The 20,023-nt window shown below is 35.0% G+C and overlaps 1 protein-coding gene across 3 annotated transcripts in view; it reads right to left on the bottom strand.

Moving 5' to 3' along the window:
- VPS54 (VPS54 subunit of GARP complex) overlaps nt 1–20,023 on the bottom strand; it is a 94,618-nt gene that overhangs the window by 9,349 nt on the left and 65,246 nt on the right. For 2 of the 3 annotated variants that reach the window (XM_059943224.1, XM_059943225.1), the window contains exons 13-20: nt 16,027–16,156; nt 15,228–15,409; nt 14,528–14,640; nt 11,962–12,025; nt 9,360–9,465; nt 8,374–8,461; nt 7,670–7,791; nt 7,478–7,558 (exon numbers count right to left, since the gene is read on the bottom strand). In XM_059943224.1, the coding sequence (XP_059799207.1) occupies nt 7,478–7,558; nt 7,670–7,791; nt 8,374–8,461; nt 9,360–9,465; nt 11,962–12,025; nt 14,528–14,640; nt 15,228–15,409; nt 16,027–16,156 (886 nt within the window). Of the gene's footprint in view, nt 1–7,477; nt 7,559–7,669; nt 7,792–8,373; nt 8,462–9,000; nt 9,102–9,359; nt 9,466–11,961; nt 12,026–14,527; nt 14,641–15,227; nt 15,410–16,026; nt 16,157–20,023 lie in introns of those variants that run through there. The other variant, XR_009506544.1, reaches the window with a different exon arrangement.

Here is a 20,023-nt window from a genome sequence, read left to right as displayed (position 1 = left end):
GAGGAAATGCCAAAATGTTTTCCACAGTGGCTGTACCACTTTACAATCCCACCCAGCAGCATATAAGGGTTCCAATTTCTCCATATCCTCACCAACACTTGTTATTGTCTTTTTTATTTTAGCATCCTAGTGGGTATGAAGTAATATCTCACTGTGGTAATATCGCCTTATCTTAACTATCCCCCTGTCCTGGGTTGAATAATTGCTTCCCCAAATTCATGTTCACTTAGAGCCTCATAAGGTCATAGTGGATTAGAGTGGGTCCTAAATCCACTGACTGGTGTTTTTATAAAAGAAAGAAGAGGGAAATTTAGACACAGAGAAACACAGAGGGAAGATGACCACGTGAAGACAGAGGCAGAGATTGAAGTGATGCATCTACAAGCCAAGGAATGCCAACAACTGATAGCAAGCACCTGAAGCTAGAAAGAGGCAGGGAAGGATTCTTTATTAGAGCCTTCAGAGGGAGCATGGTCTAGGGACACTTCTATCCTCCAGAACTACAAGAGAATAAATGTTTGTGTTATAAGCCACTCAGTCTGTGGGAATCTGTTATGGCAGCCCCATGAAACTAGCATACCCCCAAAACCTTCCTTCATCATTGCTTTCCCTCAAGATACTATCCTTTCCATCTGACCTTCACCACACGTTTCTTCAGTCACTTAAACTTGATACTGTACTTCTTTATTCTCAACCCTTAAAGTTTTGTTCTTGCCACCACCCAAACTACCTTCCCTCTGCCATTAACAATCTTCTGAAACTTCTCTCTGGAAAAATCACTAAGGAGGTCCTAATTTCCAAATTTAGTAACTTTTCTAGTTTCCCTTCCTCACTGCTCTGCAGTATTTCACAGAATTTCACACTTGAAACACTATCCTGGTGCAGTACAATGCTTTCCCGGTTCCTCCCCTCCTAACCTTCCCCTTCTTCTATCTCCTGTCTCCTAAGTGCAAAGCTACTTTAACATTAATACCCCCTTATCTTCCTCATTTTTCTCTCATCAACATCGTTCAGTCTCATAACTTCTAATATATCTCTAGTTCTGAACCATTTTATTAAGTCACACATTTGTTACATGTTCCAATCCATAACTGAATTTACCATGAGCTTTCCCAAACCTGCTCCTCTTACCTGTTTCAATTACTTTTACTGGTATTATAATCCTCCTGATCACACAGCCCTGAAATCTCCAACTCAGTTTTTATTCCTTCTTTTCCTTGTTTCCTTGTATTGAATCAGTGACTAAGTCCCATCAAATATACTTTCATATTATTTTACACATTAGTTAGTACTCTAGGTCAGAATTTCTCAACCTCTATACTACTGACATTTTGGGCTAGATAATTTTTTGCTGTGAGGGTTGTCCTGTGTATTGTAGGATGTTCAGCGGCATCCCTGGTCTCTACTCACTAGTTGCCAGTATCATCCCACTCTAAGTTGTGACAACCAAAAATGTTCCCAACATTTCTGAATGTCCTCTGGGGACAAAATTGTCTTAGTTGAGAAACCCCACCCTAGGTGAGGCCTCAGTACTTCTCATCTGAAAAAATACAGCATTTTAACAAATCCAGATATTACTTCAACAAACACTTAATAAAACTTCCTGGCACATAGTAAGCTCTGAATAAATATTTTCCTGGATGTGTATATGTATGTATGTACATATGTGTGTGTAAATGCACATAGGTATGTACATATGTGTATGTGCAAGAGTGTATGTGCGTGCTTGAACAAACGTGTCAGCTGAAGTGTTCAAAGATGAAACAGAGATAGTCCCTTTGGGGAGCTGGCTGTCGAAAAGTTCGTTGGTGTTCCAGAAAGTGGACACTACATTCTACAGGAACAGGGGTGAAGAACATTTAGGTGACAGCAGAGATGGCTTTCTAGGAGCACACTCAGGCTGCTGAGGCTTCAAAGGAAAAAAATTAAGTGAAAGTATTCCAAATAGAGGACATGCCACAACACCTCAAATCCATTCCACATACTATCTGATTAACCCTTCTAAAGTATTGGGTTGGCCAAAAAGGTCGTTCGGGTTTTCCCATATGATGTTACGGAAAAACCCAAATGAACTTTTTGGTCAACCCAATACAATTCTAATCAAGTGATTCATTAGTTTAAAAACTTTTGGGTTCTGTTTCTGTTTAAAATTTAGAAAGCTGCAAGAGAATGTCATTACTACCCTAACCACAAGAAAAAAATGGGAATAATTTATAAGACCATAACATTTCTTGAACCTATCAGAGAATAGAGGTTACAGGAACCAAGGGAACAAATTCCAAAGAGTAACAAGGCCCCCTGAGGAGGGACGGGACACAGGAATCACTTTCAGCAAAGCATAGGAAGAAGAGGTGACCACCCTAGAAGCAAATAAGAAAACAACTAACATTTTAATAATTTCCCAAAGGCCAAATAGACTAGCATATGTTCACAATAAGAGAGAACCCTAGCTACAAGGGAAGTTTCCACTCACAAGCTCTCCATGGGTCTCTAGCAGGTGCTCACAAGCAACACTGGGGTCAGGGCAGGAGACCATAGAGAGTCACTCTCAGTAACACAGGCAAGCAGGAGGTGACTGGCTGCCACCAGGGAAAAGGAACAAATACCACCCACTCCCCCAAACCCTCCTTGTATACAGGGCAAAAGCCTTAAGTCACTGAGAAGGGACTCTTTCGTCCCCAAGGCCACTGTGTGAGGGGTAGAAACAAAACATGCCTGGTTCTGAGGAAAGGGAGAAAAACATCTTAAGCCCAGGATCCTACACCAATCAAAGCAGAGGCTGGGTACAATTGGAGGAGGAGTGAAAACACTGAGGAAGGCTCCACCTCCAAGGACTCACATTACCTAATTTCAAGACTTATAATAATGCTACAGTAGTTAAGACAGTGTGTTACTAGTGTAAAGACAGACATATAAATCAATAAAACAGAATAGAGAGTCCAAAAATAGAGCCACACAAAAATAGTCGACTGATTTTTCAACAAAGGTATCAATAGAGAAAGGACAGTCTTTTCAACAAAAGGTGTTGGAACTATCCAAAAAAATGAACATTGACTCATACTTCACACTATATGAAAAAATCAACTAAAAATGGATCATGGACTTACATATAAAACCTAAAACAATAGCGCTTCTAGAAGAAAACACTGGAAATTATCTTTGTAACTTGGGTGACAAAAAGTTATTGGGATAAGACACAAGAAGCATGAATAATAAAAGAAAAAACTGATAAACTGGAGTTCACCAAAGTTAAAAACTGCTCTTTTTAAGACACTTAAGAAAATGAAAAGGTAAGCCATAGACTGGGAGAAAATACTTACTTGATAAAGGACTTGTATCTAGGATATATAAAGAACTCTTAAAACTCAATAAGAAGATAACCCAATTTTTAAAAATGAGCAAAAAAATTTTGAACATTTTGCCAGAGAAAAAGTATGGATGGCAAACTAACACATGAAAAGATACTCAACCTATTGGTCATTATATAAATTAAAACCACAATGAGATATCACTTAATACAGACCTACTAGAAGACTAACATTAAAAAACAGAGAGACAATAGAAGGTGCTGGTGAAGATAAAGAGTACCTAGAACTCTTGTACATCACAAGTAGAATATAAAATTGTATAGTCACTTTGGAAAATAATTCGGCAGTTTTTTATAAAGTTTTACATTTCTATGCCACCATCAATATATTCCAAGGTATTTACACAAAAGAAATGAAAACACATGTCCACACAAAGATGTGCCCTGAATGTATATAGTGGCATTATTCATAACAGCCAGAAACTGGAGAAAACCCAAACATCTATCAATTGATGAATGGATAAACAAATAGTAGTACATCCATACAATCGATATCACCCTATAATAAAAATGAACAAGCCATTAACACCTGCTATAACATCCATGAATTTCAAAAGCGTTATGCTAAATGAAAGGAACTTGGGACAAGAGGTTACATTCTGTATAATTCCATTTATAGGACATTCTGGAAAAGGCAAAACTATATGGAAGAAAATCAGATCAGTGGTTGTCATGGTTTGGGGATGTCAGGAAAGGATTAACTGCAAAAATGCCAACAGTGATAGAATTGTTCTATATCTTGATTGTGGTAGTTCTACTACATATACATGTTAAAATCCATCATATTATATACTTAGAAAGGATGAATTTTACTGAATGTAAATTATACCTCCATAAACTTGACTTAAATTGCTTAGCTTTCCATTGGTAGTCAAAGCTCTCCACTATCTTTCCAACATATCTCCCACTCCTGGGTTTACCCACCCTAATACATTAGCTAAATGGAATTACTTACCTTTGTTATTATTAATAACAACAGCAAAAGCATTAGCAGTCAACATTTATTGGAACTGGCTATAGTCAGATACATGATAAAAGAAAAGTGCTCCACATATATTATCTCATAAATCTTCACTACAAGTTTACAAGGCTTTATTATTATCCTCATTTAGAGATAGGAACTGAGGCTTAAGGAGATTAATAATTTGCCCAAGGTTCTTCAGTGACTAATGTGTGACAAACATGGAATTTGAACTTAGGTCTACCTGACTCCAAAACCCAACACTAAACTTCCTTCTTAGGATTCCTACCAACATGTCTGTTCATGCTGTTACCTCAGAGTATCTCTTCGCTTCAACTTCATTTGCTCTAATTGTATCTATCTTTAAAAGCAAAACTTATATGCATGCCTCATCCATAAAGCTTTCCCAGATCTCCCTCCCCAGCTGACAACCATCTCTTTCAAAACATTAAAAGCTCCAATAGCACTGAATCAATTCCTTACTTACGATACTTTAATCTACCTCCTGTTATAGTTATTGATATAATTATCCTACTAGATATTTTACTATATGAGGACAAGATCAAAGCCTTCTTCACTCTTGTGTATCACTGTTAACCTAACACGATTTAACTCAATGAATGAATGAATGGTGGCTGGGATATTAGTCTAGCCAGTAGTACAATTAGATGTTAATGTTTCATTCTACCCAAGGAAAGGTACCCTTGTTTATTAGCTTCTTAGAATCAGCCTATATTTTATTACTGTGTTATTCTCCTTTCCCCAAATTAAAATTCCTGATAAGAAAGTGAAAAGCTAAAAATTGAGAGACTAACTCAAATCAAACACTGTCTGCTATTTTAGTGTGAATTAAAAACAGGGCCAAACTCCTGGGCAACCCATGGAAGCAAGTAGGGCAGGGAGTGGTAAAGAGAGACTTGATAATACAGGGAAAATGTAACATGTCAGGGTAACAGGAGAAGTCATCAGTGAGCCAAACTCCTGGGCAACCCATGGAAGCAAGTAGGGCAGGGAGTGGTAAAGAGAGACTTGATAATACAGGGAAAATGTAACATGTCAGGGTAACAGGAGAAGTCATCAGTGAGGAAGGTAGCAGAGAAAACACTAAGTTGCAAATGTCTAGGCACACTCTTGACATTAAAAAAATGACATAAAAAATGGGGAGGGAGGTGTTTGAAATTTATAAAAGAGTTAAGAGATATAATAACCAGATGCAATGTGTAATTTTGTTAGGTGTGATATAGTAGTGATTATATTAAAAAGTATCCCTCCCTAGTTTTTAGAAATATATACCCAAGTATTTAGGGATGAAATATTATAGTGCCTCAAATTAACTACAAAATATTTTAGCAAAAAAAGAAAAATGTTAATGACTGTTAAATATAGGTGATAAATATATGGGAAGCTCACTAAATAATTTTCTTTATTTTTCTTTACCAAAAAGAAAGAAAGAGAGAAAAAAGAATGCAATGAATTGTCACAGGAAAAAGTCTAGCCATAGTCCCAATTCTTGTTCATAGACTTTGGATGACCAACATGATAGAAAAAAGTCAAGGTTTTAAGAGTACCAGCACTTTTTTGGTTTTGCTTCATTCTATTCCCCAGCTTATTACTAGCTTCACTATTTAACATTTACCTTACTCTACACATTATTAGGTGTTAAGTCCTCTGCCTTGTTAGATGATAAACTTCTTGAGGGTAGTCACAGTGCATTATTCATTGACTTCTGGTACACAGAAGAATGTCATGTATCAAAAAGGAAACTGGTGGAATAGAACTGCTTTTGCATTTAGCTTGTACTTGGCAACCATGAAGAAAACAGAGAATTTCTAACCAATCATTTTTCTCCATACAAAACTAGAAACTTAGAAGGCATAACATAACATAGGTATGTTTGCACATAACTATAAATTCCTTAAGCTTCTTAAAAGAGAAGCATAAAACATCTATACTATATACTAACTACGTCAGAGGTTCTCAAAGTGTGGTCTGGGGACACCTGGGAGTCAGAGGCTCTTTCAGGGAATATGTGAGGTAAAAACCATTTTCATAATAATACTAAGATTAGTATTATTCACTTTCGGTCTCTCATGATTGAATGGTGGGGATTTTTAGATGACCTGTGATGTCATTCTGAAGGCTAATCAAACGTGTGTTTATGTATTCTTGTGTTTTAAATTTTTTTTTAGTTTTAATTTCTAATATGGTACTTACTGATAAGTATATTTGCATAAAAAAATCTCTTTGGGGTCCTCAATTATTTTTAAGAATGTAAAGAGGGTCCTATGACCAAAATGTTTGAGAACTTAACATTAAACAAATGCAATCTTATTTTCCAATCACTCCTTCTCACTGTCAACTTCAAAGATTTGGGTGTGAATGGGCACCACTTTATCTTGCCTTTTTATAATTTTTATGTGCCTACTGCTCTTGCCATCTCAGAATCTGAAGGATCCAAGTAGAAGGAAAAGCATATCAAAGGGTCTTGCTTTATAAGATTACTCTAAAAATACTCTGGGGCAAAAGTATAAACTAAATAAACCTTCAAACTTTCAAGGTATGAGATTTCTGCTTTCTCTCTAAGACATGTACTGAATAATTGAGGGAAAGGAAAGAGTGAGGGATAGGGCAAAAGTGACTAGGGCTGATTAAGTGACATTTTTCTGAAGATACCCTCCGAGTGCAATTAAGAATTTTTTGGAAAACAGTGCTCCTTTTAATGACTTATGTGGAATGGGAAGCAAATAAGAAACAAGTACTGAAATTGAATATCTATGACGGAAATAAGAGAGCACCTCAGGCTCTACCTTCTTAGCCTGGAAAATAAAATAACACACTTTACCACAAATAATTTAATGTTTATTTTCTCAATTCTGTCTCTGGAAGGCTTTCAGACTAAAATATGCTTTGAAGATACATAATTTTCAATGCAGCTAATATAAAATTACTTCTACATAGGGTTTCTATCATCGTTGAAATCATCTTCCCCCACCCCTACCCCCAAGTCCCTTAGGAAATGAATATCAACTATTTGGGTGATCTGAACATTTGAGTTTTTCCCTAAACTCGGAACAATTTTGATTTGTTAGACAACTGTGAAAAGTCACAACGCTTTCAAACAAAGCCTAATAATTTCCGTAAATTATTACCTTAGATAACAGCTTGTCAAATAAGCCATCCATTATCGCTACAAGCTTAGCTGATATTTCAGCTATGTGGTCATGGTAGTCCTGTAATGAGAAATAACGTTGTATTTTAAAGTCCCTCGGACACATCTAAAATACTTAACAATTAAGGAGTTAAATTTATGAAACTCCAGTAGAAAATACATGGAAAGGTACCTTAGTGATATGATCAAAATGCCTAAGCATACTATACTGCTTAGGCTGCAGTCGAGCTTCAAAATGAGCCCTGATCACAGGAATGTAGTGCACGATTAACTGCAAACAGCGTGAAGAAAGAGCTGAAGATCCGGGAGGTAGACATATCGTGGAGAAAAAAAAAGGTATTAGCTGGTATTTAAGGTATTTAATTACCTATCAAATTATGTAAAAAATATCAATTAATTTTATACAGACCCCAGTTTATTACATAAATGAAGAACACAGTAACAGAAAGCAACATATTTCATATTTTTTGTTTAAGAAAATCATTTGGTACTGAATGATGTAATGAATTATGCTGCTTTTCCAATGGACTCAAGTTGTGAGTAGTACTGGCATGAGGAAGCTAATGGGACAACCGATTCTCTTCTGACATTCAGATACCTTTCACCCCATATATACATACGTACTTCATACATATTACATTTTAACATTTTTTTTACAATAGTGCAACTTTCTAGTAACTTATATTTATTGGAGTGAAAATTCCTCATAACATTTCCCCAGAAGTTATTTTTCAGTTATGGCAATACATAAGAAAGTGACATTGCTACTTTTAGAGGCTTTAGTTAGAGGCATAAAAACATCAGGTATAATAAAACATAAGTATAGTGACATCACTGTAATGCCTCAGCATGTGAATTAAATACAAAAATCCATACCCAAATTTTTTGTAGTTATTGTTTTTAGTCCAACAACTTGCAGTGCACCAGCTCCAAGAACTAACTGGCAACTTCTTGAATTGAAGTACTAACAAAGGAAGAAAAAAAAACAAACCAACAATTTATTAAAAACTATTCTTTATATGCTGGCAATGTGTTAATTCTAAAAATACATTCCTCTTTCCTCTCATTTAAGGACCAAATGAGTTTTTCTAGTAGGAGCAATTAGGATCTGTTTATGTAATGACAAAACAAAACAAAACAAAGGCAAGGGGTGTTCCCAAATGATAATATTTACAGTCTGGTAGGGAAAAAGTTGAGAAATTCTAAAAATCAGTTGTTCAGAAATTAATATTTAATTGGCATTCACAAAACTAGTTGTTTCAGTCATTCTAATTGGATAGTCCTACTTTTGAAAGGGTAACAAAATCTTTCTGGACTAAAATATGACAACTTAATTTTGGGACAGAATTAATTGATAGATTAGGTATTTGAAAAAAATAAAGCCTTTTCTCTAGGCTAGCAGTTTAAAATATCTGTTAATATGAAATGGCTGAATAACACTATCACCACAGTTTCATTTTACATCAATGGTTCTGAAATAATGATTTAAGAAAAATCTCTAACCTTAGTGAGATGAATTTTGTAAAGTTCAGTGAATTCCTTCCATGCACATTTGAAACCAGTCCAGGTTTTTTGACCTAAGTGGCCTCAGTCATGTTCAGCACCTAACGAACAAATCATCTCCTGTCTCCGATATCATTAACAACTCTATGGGTGTAATGAGGAATCACCAAATGTGGAGTGAGAAGGAAGCAGGTGGCCTCCTTCAAATAACATGTTGTGTTCAACCACAATCAAATGTCACAAAATTAATGTCTTAAAGATAGCTTAACCTTGAAATGTCTTAGAGTTGGAAGATTACTCACGCCCTAATGAATTACCTCTTCCAACTATTTTTTCCATAGGAGTGAAATCATACACACCTTCAATAAATCTGATAGACGAGTGAGCATGTCAGTAGTAACAGATGGGATATTATCCACACACTGGCAATATTCAAGGATAATTCTTATCAACAGCAATACGGTTCTACAAAAAAAGAAAGATGACCCAGTAGACACTCAAAACAAGAAAAATCAAACTGATTTGGCATATAAAAATCAATACTGATCTTGGCAACTGTTAAATTATGTGTTTTACCTATAAGTGCAACAGAGTAGGCGTAGGCACTAGGGTAAGGCAACAGAAAATCCCTAGAGTGTAAAATTAAGGAGGCACTCAATTTCAGGGTTGTGCAATTGCAAGGTAATCACTTGCATGACACTGAGAAAGGGTACCTCCTTAAATTTTGTGTTGTGAGCACATCACTCTCTGTGTGACATTCACACTAAGGTAAGTCTCTTCCATAAGGCAGGTATCCCATTCCTTGGCCAATTTAGAAACACTGAAAAAAGCTTAACCAGTGTTTCTGATTAGGTAGTAGGTCCTCATAAATGTTGAATTAATGAAGAGAACCTAGTCTAGATTTTCTTAGTGAGATGAAAGAGAAACTGTGGCTTCTAAGAACAATATATCTTCTAAGAAGTTTATTTGTAAATCACAAAAGCTTCTCCAAAGATGAGAAAGTTATCAGCTCATTATCAGGACATGTCATAAGCTGAAAAGAGGCACTACTGAGAGGTTAAATAAGGTTGAAACTAAGGGAGAAAGAGCCATTCATTACAGCACATCTAAATTCAATGAGATCCTCAGAAATGAGTGATCCATGTAAACTAATGTTTTATGAAGTCTGAAGAGAGCAGTGATTCAAGAAGGAGAGTATCTAGCCTTTATAACAGCTTAATTGTCAGACCACATATTACTCTCCATGCATAGTCCTAGAATCTGCTTTACTGGGCAGGAGTCCATTGCTTATCTTTTGTAATTTTCTCTCTGAAGATATAATACTCCACCTTTAGCCAGGGAGTTCAGTTTTTTGGCAGAAGCCTCTTTGCCTAAAGAGCAAGAAAGCCAGATAGCTAGAGGGGACCATTTCCATCAAGCAAGGGAAGAGTAACAAGACACAGTCCTTCCTCGGTATCCACAGGGGATTGGTTCCAGGACATCGTGTGGATACCAAAAACCATGCATGCTCAAGTCCTTTATATAAAATGGCGTAGTAACGTTTTCCCTCTATGTCCATGGGTTCTGCATCCTGGTTGGTTGGATGTGGAACCCATGGATATAGAGGGCCAACTGCAATGGGTAATTAAGGAAAGAAATCATGATTAGATTGAAGGACTAAGATTATAGGGAGGTTGAAAAAAGCTCTGTCCCACCAGAAATGGAAAAGAACTCCAGAGAAGAAAGGAATGGAAGCTTTAGCTTACAATGGGTGCACTTCAGAGTTTTGGATAATATACAGGTTGAGAAAAAGCATAAATTCTATACACACTATTTGAGTGCTTATTAGGTGCTAAGAAAAATTAAAATGGTAAGATATGATCCCCATCTTTGAGGAATTCAGAGACTAACCAGAAAGTGCCATGAGAGAGGCACAGAGAGTTACAGAGAGGATCATTCATTCTTCCTGGAAGGGATGGCTGTTTCAGAAAAGACTTACTTAGTGACAAGAAACAAAGAAGAAAAGTGAAAAAGAATTCTGGTGTAGATATTGGGAGCTAGATTTTTATTCTAATTCTGGCTCCATTTGGGTAATTTTATATTAACTACTTAAACTTCTAAGCTCCAATTCTCTTAACTGTAGAAAGGGAACAATAATCCCTGAAATGTCTATTGTTCAACATGGTTGTAGAGATCAAATGAGATCATATATATGAAAATATCTAAACTATGAAGTGTTATTAAAATTAAAGTATGTGAAGATATTATCTTAACTACCCATTTAATAAAAGGCATATAGTACTAGACAAACAACACTGGAATTTATATTTTTCTTAGTTAACTTGAATTTGAAATACTGTTTTTGGTAAAAGACCTAATGACAAATGATGATAATGGAAATAACTACCAACAACTATCAACTTCTTGTTAGGTACTAGAACTGTACTAGATTCTTTACATGAATTACCTGTTTAATTTCACAATAATTCTAAGTATAGTACTATTATCCACATTTTGTTTTATAAATAAGGAAACTGAGGCGTACAGAGTAACTTGCCCAAGGCCACAAAGTAACAGAGCTGCTGGGACTCAAACCTAAGCAGTCTGACTCCAGAGCTCACAATTTCAACTACTATGCTGTATACTACACACTAAAAAAGTTGCAAGAAAAAAAGACAGAAAGAGCTTGAGACACTTATAACATCATGGAGCCACTATAGCACCCTTGGATTATGTACCTCTAGGTTCTTGTTACATGAGAAAAATCAACCAACCCCTTTTTTTGTTAAGCCAGTGTAGTCCTAATGGATAAAGAATACTACAAGATATAGAAAAATAAAAAGGAATCCATAAAATTTCTTCAAAATTCTTTGTAAGATTTACAATTGTTAATCCAAAATTTCCAATTCACATCAAGGGGTAACTAAAAGACCTATGTTTTAAATACTTGATTCAACTAATGAAGAAAAACGTGTCACTCACCCAACAACAGCATACTGTTGTCCCTCGACAATGAGAACTTCAGCTGGTTTCCTTTCTTCTGTAGCTAGAGAGTAAAGCGAATAAAGAGACATGGGTATAAGATGAAACAAAATATTGGATAAAAAATTTAAACTGGAAAAAACTGAAAAAGTTCCTATTCAGGGCCTGAAACTATCTCATTTCTGCAAATAAATCTACTTCTTGGGAAACAATTCAGCACAAAGTAAATAAAGTATACTGCATTTGGAATCAGAGAAATCTGGATTTGAATTCCAGTACTGCCAATTACTGGATGCAAGACTAGGCCAATTACTTATTTTGAGTCTCAGTATCTGTATCCATTAGACATGGACAACAATATCTACCTTTCAGTGTTGTTACTGAAAGAGATAATGCTTACGAACTGGCTATCCTCTAGGTCTGGCACATGGCAGATGATCGATAAGAAGTAAAGGAAAAAGAATGTTATTAGTTGGGAAAGGCAGAACTAGCATTTCAACTGGTTATCTTTTCTTTATTATAACCCTTAGAGTACAACTTAATTCCTAAATTCAATGGAGAGATTATGTATTACTTTTCAAGATTTTAATCCAAAAGTTACTTTATTTTCAGCATGTGGTATTTCTTATCATTAAAAAACAAAATTCAGCATACTGAGGTGAAAAGAACAGTGGACTGGATTACTGTCCTGAATCAGCCAAATTAAACAGATTACCATGCGCAAGTAAGTCATCATGCTTCCCTAAGCTTCAAATCCTTTTGTTCTAAGACATTAAATATCTACTTCCTCATCTCTCTCAAGGAAAGAAATTCAGTGTGATATAATTTCTAATCACAATTCACTCTGTATGTCAGATTAAGTTTTTTGAGGACAGGGGTTGTGTCTTAACCAATTCTCAATACTGCAGAGAAATGGCTTAGCACAGTAGTTAAGAGGAAGGGCCCTAAAGTCAGTCTGCCTGCAGTTGGATCCCAGCTGTACCACTTCCAAGCCAGGTAACCTTAGGCATGTTGCTTAACCTCTTTGTGCCTCAGTTTCCATATTTGTTAAATGGGAATACTAACACTGTCTAGCTCATGGATCTGTAAATGAGATAACAATGTAAAGTGCTTAGAAAAAACTGTCTAGCATCAGGTAAGCACCAAATTAATATTAACTGCTATCCATTAAACTTCATCTCCCCAATGCCTAGCTAAGTAGCTAGTAACTCAATAAATAGATGATGGGTGCATGAATAATAACCAAGGATCCTTAACTCTGCATGAACTAGTAAAATGTTAATGGATTTCTAATAGCATATCCTTTCTTCTTTCTCAGAGGAAAACAAAAGACAGAAGCAGGGTATATGGACTACCCTGATGGTACATTGGTTAAGAATCCACCTGCCATTGCAGGGGACACGGGTTGGAGCACTGGTCCAGGAAGATCCCACATGACGCGGAGCAACTAAGCCCGTGCGCCACAGCTACTGAGCCTGCTCTATAGAGCCCACGAGCCACAACTACTGAAGCCCGCGTGCCTAGAGCCCGTGCTCTGCAACAAGAGAAGCCACCACAATGAGATGCCTGCACACCGCAACGAAGAGAAATGCCCGCTCGCCCCAACTAGAGAAAGCCCGTGCTCAGCAACGAAGACCCAACACAGCCAAAAATAAATAAATAAATAAATAAAAATTTATTAAAAACAACAACAACAAAAAAAACACTTTAAAAATTATTCAAGAACTTCATAATTTCAAATCTGGTATTACAGGATGAGCTGTACATAAATTTATATTATTAACACATGATAACTCCACTTTAACTGATACACAAAAATATCTCTAGCCACTGCATGTCTTTCATAAGAAACCCAATTGACATTTGATACAAATGACAATTTTCTTCTTGAAACTCTCATTTTGTAACTTCTGTGTTTTTCTGGATTGTCCTACCTCTCTGCCCTTCCTTTGTAGTCTCCTTCATAGTTTTCTTATTCTACAGTTCTTTATATTTTGGTTTTCTCTATCATATCACTACTACATTACTTGTGATTGATAATAAATATATTTTTCATCAGACTTAGACCTTTTAAAGTAAAATTATACCTCTTACCTATGTCTCAACATCTGACACATAGTAGAAGCATACTAGTGTCCAATAAAAGAATACATGTCTCTAAACAATATGGTACAGTGGTTAAGAACATAGCTATGAAATTATATAAAGTTGGTTTCAAATCCCAGATCTTTATTTGTACCAAATTCCTTAATCCCTGGAAGCCTCATGCCTCCTCACTATTAAACAAGGTATAAATAGTATCTTTATTATAGGTTGTTGTGAGGGTAAACTGGAGTAATGCATGTAAAGCACTTGGTCCAGTGTCTGGATATGGTTAATACTCAATAAATATCTGAAATTATTATTATAAATTACCACATACTTTTCCAATCAACTACTTACTAAGCTGGCAGTATTAGTTCTAAGCTTCCCAAGAGGCACTATCAATTAAAGAAATATTAAGCACTCCTACAAAATGAACAAACAATATAAAATTGAAAGAGAGTGTGTGAAAGAGTACACATACCCCCTGATTTTTTTTCAGGTAAAGCAATCTTTCCATCTGCTATAGAATCAACAAGATCCTGAAATTCTGCGGGAACATCAGCTTGTTTCCAGCGCTCATTGTCTAAGAGGAGGCTATTCAAAAGTAAAAAGAAAGGAAGATAAACTTTAATAATCTCCTTGGGTGAAAAGAAAAGGAAGAGCTGGGTGAGTACATAAGACTTTTGTTATATATTTAAGACTACATATATCTTAGTTAAATTCAAGTAGAGCCCATGCAATACAAGGTATTGAGTTTTTAAATAATCATGGCCATTACCTGTTGTTAGTACGTAAGACTTTAAAAAGTGCTGAACACCTTAATAAACTGAAATCATTCATAAACAGTATGAATAGTTTCAGAAAATATTTCTCTTTTTATGTCTCTTAGCCTAGTCAGGAAGAGTGGTAAAACATAATTAACTTCACTTTGAGTGGGAAAGGAAAAGTCAATCTATTAGGATCTTCCTGGTAAGTACTTTAATGGAACTAAACATTCTAACTCCACTTTCAAAAGCCAAGAAATGTGATTTTAATTCCACAATCTGTCTTTAATTAAAAAGAAAAAAATCTGTCAGGGGTTTTAACTGGCCAATTAATGAAGTTTCCTCTTTTAAATATAATTGTGTTTTGTAAAGAAAAGGGAAAAAAAATGAAGAACAGAATGGACATGGTAATAATACCTGAGTTTGGTTTTTCTCTCTTCATGAAACCTGTTTACAAATTTATTAGCTTGGCTCTGAAGTGCTCCAAGTAATGACATGCTTTTTCTTCCACAGATCTGTTCAGTTTCTAAAATGAACGTTTCCATTAATCTGGAAAGTGTTATGAATTCTGTGGAATTTAGTTTCTCAAGAAAACCATCCTAAATTTTAAAGATAACACAAAAATCATGAGAGTTAGTACTAACACCAAATATGGATGAGCTATAAAACCAACTTAAACAAATATTAATATTAATTAATTGTTTTTATAATAGTTGTATTAATTCCTAAAAATTATTTTAAAACAATTTTAAATGAAATTTCCCAATACTTTAGTCCCAGAAATCAAGCATAAAAAGTTGAAGATGTCTAAATTTTATTCTGATCCCTTTGTAATACAGTAGCTCAAATAAATTCAGGTCATACTATACAATTTTCATACTATTGGAGTACAACTAATTTTCTTAATAAATTGTTTGGCTAGGTATACACATATATATGTATAAAAACAGCAGATTAATTTCAAATTAATTATTAAGGTATTATATTTCAAAATAAGTCTTTTAATCATTTATTTGAAAAGCATGCTTAACTTTTTCTATTTCTTTTATTTGGATTATTTTGCATTTCAACACCTCCTTAATAGACCACACCAGTACCTTATTAAGTGTTAAAAATATGCATTATGTGGAATAGGGACACAAGCGAGGATATATTCCAGATCTTTAAAATAATGTTACTATGTATAAAATATCTAAAGTTTATCAAAACAACTAACCTTTGCTCTTGACATGAGAAATTTGACGGCTCGATCATGGCATATATCTGAGGCACTATATAATAACTCCTGGACATTATTTGCCAGCTTTCCCAGCTCTAAGTCAGTTAATTTCATGTCTTCATTGACCCTGAAAATGACAGAGAGAGATTAAGTCAAGGAAAGTTGTGAACACACTGTTCGCCATAGATGACATACCAATAAAAAACAAAAAGCTGTAAAATTTACATTTGAGGGAAAATTCTGTGATGTATCATATACTTTTATTTTTGTGGTAGAGCATCACATAAAGAAGCTCAGATAACACAAATATATTTTACCCTAATCTTATATAAGAATAATTTTCTCTCTCTGCTGTAGTATTTTTAATACTTAGTTCAGACTCTGACTGGAAATTCTGCAAAAACTACAGCAAAAGAAATTCTCGTTAGGTACAAGGGCGTAGCTGTGGCAGGTTGTGCACAGGTGCCTAGGATGACATAGTGGAAGGAAGAGGAAAGGAATGGAAAGAAGGAACAAACAGGTCCTCTTTTTACTTATAATTATGAATGACTATTAATAGTCAGATCAACTGAACTAATATTTCCTGAGTATTTACTGTGTTTAAATTAACTACTATGCACTGGAGGGAATACTGTTCTCAAGAAACTTACAATTAAATAGGAGTATTTATAATATGTAATGCATTTATTCCAGTTTTGAGGAAGAAATGTAAGACTTCCTGTTTTTTATACATTTTTCCCCAGGGCATGTATAAAGACCACTGATTCTGTGCCAACAAGTAAGTTTAGTGTTATCACGAACCAAGTGAAGTACCTTAGCATAATTTTTCTCCGTTTCAGTTGAATTAAAATAACTTTCAAAGATATTTCAAAGAGGATCTGATGTATATTAATTTGAGGCAAACCACTACTCTCACTGGGTTAAGGTATTAAAGAAAGTTATTACCTGTTATCCTTTAAAATTATATCATTAAATTTACTTACTAGTGCTTTAAAATAATGGAGGGATAAATATTTTTTAAATACTCTCAGATACAGTATCTTGCTTGGTTCTCACACTCTGAGGCAGATAGATAAATTTCTACTTTACAGATGAGGATACTGAATCTTGAAAGTTTAAGTGATCTACCCAAGGTCACAAGGTTAAGAGGGTGGGACTAGAACCCAGAATTAGTCTAATTCTATTTCTAATCTGATAAACTTCCTCTACTGCAACATTTCCTTCTATATAAACAGTCCAAGTGCTATTTCAATACCAGCACCCACAAAACTGTTTGCTTAAATTTCAAAGTTAAAATTTTATTTCAATTGTAAATTCGATTTTCTGAAGGATTTCTAAAATTTGCCCCTACATAAGGGAATGACTAAGAATTTGGAACTCTTGCCAATATGCCACCAATTCACAAAGATATAAACAGGAAATAGCAAAAAAAACCCAACTTAAGTCTTTAAGAAAATAGGGTGACAATCCTAAAAGCTGGGAAGTTTGGTTTTCTAAAAAAATCATTTATTTGTTTGTAATTTTGCTTTTTAAAAAGATTTTTAAAAATTTAAGTCTAATGGATCTCTTTCACGTTAATAGGGAAAAGCAAAAAACAAAAAACAAAACCTCACAAACATGATCCAGTAATTCTACTTCTGGCTATGTACACAAAAGAACTGAAAGCAGGATCTCAAAGAGATATATTTGCACACCCGTGTTCACAGTAACACTATTCATAACAGCCAAGAGATGGAAGCAATCCAAGAGTCCACTGACAGATAAATGGATAAAATGTGGTATATACATACAATGGAATATTACTGAGTCTAAAAAAAGAAGGAACTTCTGACACATGCTACAACATAGATGAACCTTAAAGACAATATGCTAAACAAAAGGACAAATACTGTATGATTCCACTTATATGAAGTACCTAGAGTAGTTAAACTCATGGAGACAGAAAGTAGAAGAGTGGTTGCCAGGGGATTGGTAGGGAAGGAAATGGGGAGTTGTTGCTTAATGTGCATAGGATTTCAGATTTGCAAGAACAAAAAGATCTGGAGATTGGTTGTACAACAGTGTGAATATATTTACCACTACTGGACTGTGCACTTAGAAATGGCTAAGATGGTAAACTTTATATGTTTTTATTTTAACCACAATTTAATTTAAATTAAAAAAATTTAAAAACCTACAAAACTTTCTAATCCTTTCCATTATTTTTCCTTTCCCATTTCCTGCATGGGAAATTATTTACTCTTTTGTGCCCATGTCTGCACTGGAATAAACTTACAAAGTTGTAGATTATTTTGATAATGTAAGAAAATATGGAAAATCTACAACATAGATAAAAAATCAGACATCATTTCTGCATGTACTGTATCCATGACACAATTACATACTGCAAAAACACTTGATACAAGAAAGAACTAGTTAGGGTCACGTGTATAAATATACTCAATCAATCCATTGTCCCTTGGGGGTGGGTAGTTCCCAGACATTTATGTGCCTATGAAACACAGAAGAAACCACCTACAGAACCTCTGTTATCATGCTATGGGAGCATGCCACTGTGGAAAGCCAGAGAAGCTCCAAAGTGTATAGTGAGCCACAATGGAGGTGGGAGGGGAGGGATGAAAACTATGAGGCTGCATTTGATTTAAAGGAATCTCAAATAGTACAGCAGATTTCTAGCTATCTTTTAATATCGTTTCTCACTTCTGCCATAATAGTTTTAGCTATCGAATAGCCAACAAGCTATAGACTATCTCTCAAGCCTCTCTTACAGCTAGATACAGACATGCGATAATATTCTAGCCACTAGGATGTGGGACTGCAAATTCTGAATTGTACTCTTTAAAAGAAAGAAAGGATAAAACATGAACAAATTTACGTGAAAGCAACAGGGAACTAACAAATCTAAAATGTATATGGATTTACAACATAAATAAGGCATATTGGAAGAAGAATAAAAGGTAGGAGAAATTACCAGATATTAAGACTAATTAAAAAGCGATCATAACTAATACAATTTTACTTAATGGTACTGGTGCAAAGCAGACAAGTGAACAAAACAGAATCTAGAAACAGACTCATACATATATGAATATATAATTTAAGACAAGAGTGGCACTATAGAGCAACGGGTAAGACAGTCTTTTCAATAAATGGTGTGAAGTCAAAAAGATATCCACATGAGGAAAAAGACAACAACCTCACACTATACACAAAAATCAATTCCAGATGGACTGTGGATCTAAATGTGAAAGGGACAGCAACAAAGCTTCCAGAAAAAAACATAAGAGAATATCATCAAAGTCTTAGGGTAGGGAAAGATTTCTTAAATAGGACACACAAAAAAGCACAAACCATAAAAGGAAAGATTGAATCATAAGATATTAAAATTAAGAACTTTTGTTCACCAAAGACCCCAATAAGAGAGTGAAAAGTCAACCAGAGAGTGGGAGAAGAAAGATATCTGCAGTATGGACAACTGACAAAGGGCTGTGTTGGGACTACATAAAGAACACCCATAAATCAATAAGAAATAAAAGGCAAACCAATAGAGAAGTGGGCAAAGGATTTGAATAGGGCCTTCACAGAAGAGGATATCCAAACAGCCAATAAATATATGAAAAATGCCCTCTTACCAATCATCAGGGAAATAAAAATTTAAACTACTATACCTGGGACATATCCACCAAAATGTCTAACATGTAAAACACTGACAATACCAAGAGTGAATGAAGATGTGGAGTGATAGGAACGCTTCCACACAGCTGATAGGATTGTAAAGGAGTACAATCCTTTGGGAAATTGTTTGGCATTAGTTAAATTGACTATTCACAATACTTATTCATTCCTAGGTATATAGTCGACAGAAATACTTATGTCATGTACACTGAAGACATCTACAAGAATGTTCACAACAATCAAACTGAAAATAATCCAAATTTCATCAACAACAGAATGTAAATACATTGTGGTGTAGTCAGAAGTGGAATATTTATGC

The sequence above is a fragment of the Balaenoptera ricei genome, chromosome 13 (genome assembly GCF_028023285.1).
Source record: "Balaenoptera ricei isolate mBalRic1 chromosome 13, mBalRic1.hap2, whole genome shotgun sequence".
Classification (NCBI taxonomy): Eukaryota; Metazoa; Chordata; class Mammalia; order Artiodactyla; family Balaenopteridae; genus Balaenoptera; species Balaenoptera ricei.
Note: the sequence above shows the minus strand (reverse complement) of the source record. Positions and strands in the feature narration are given on the sequence as shown.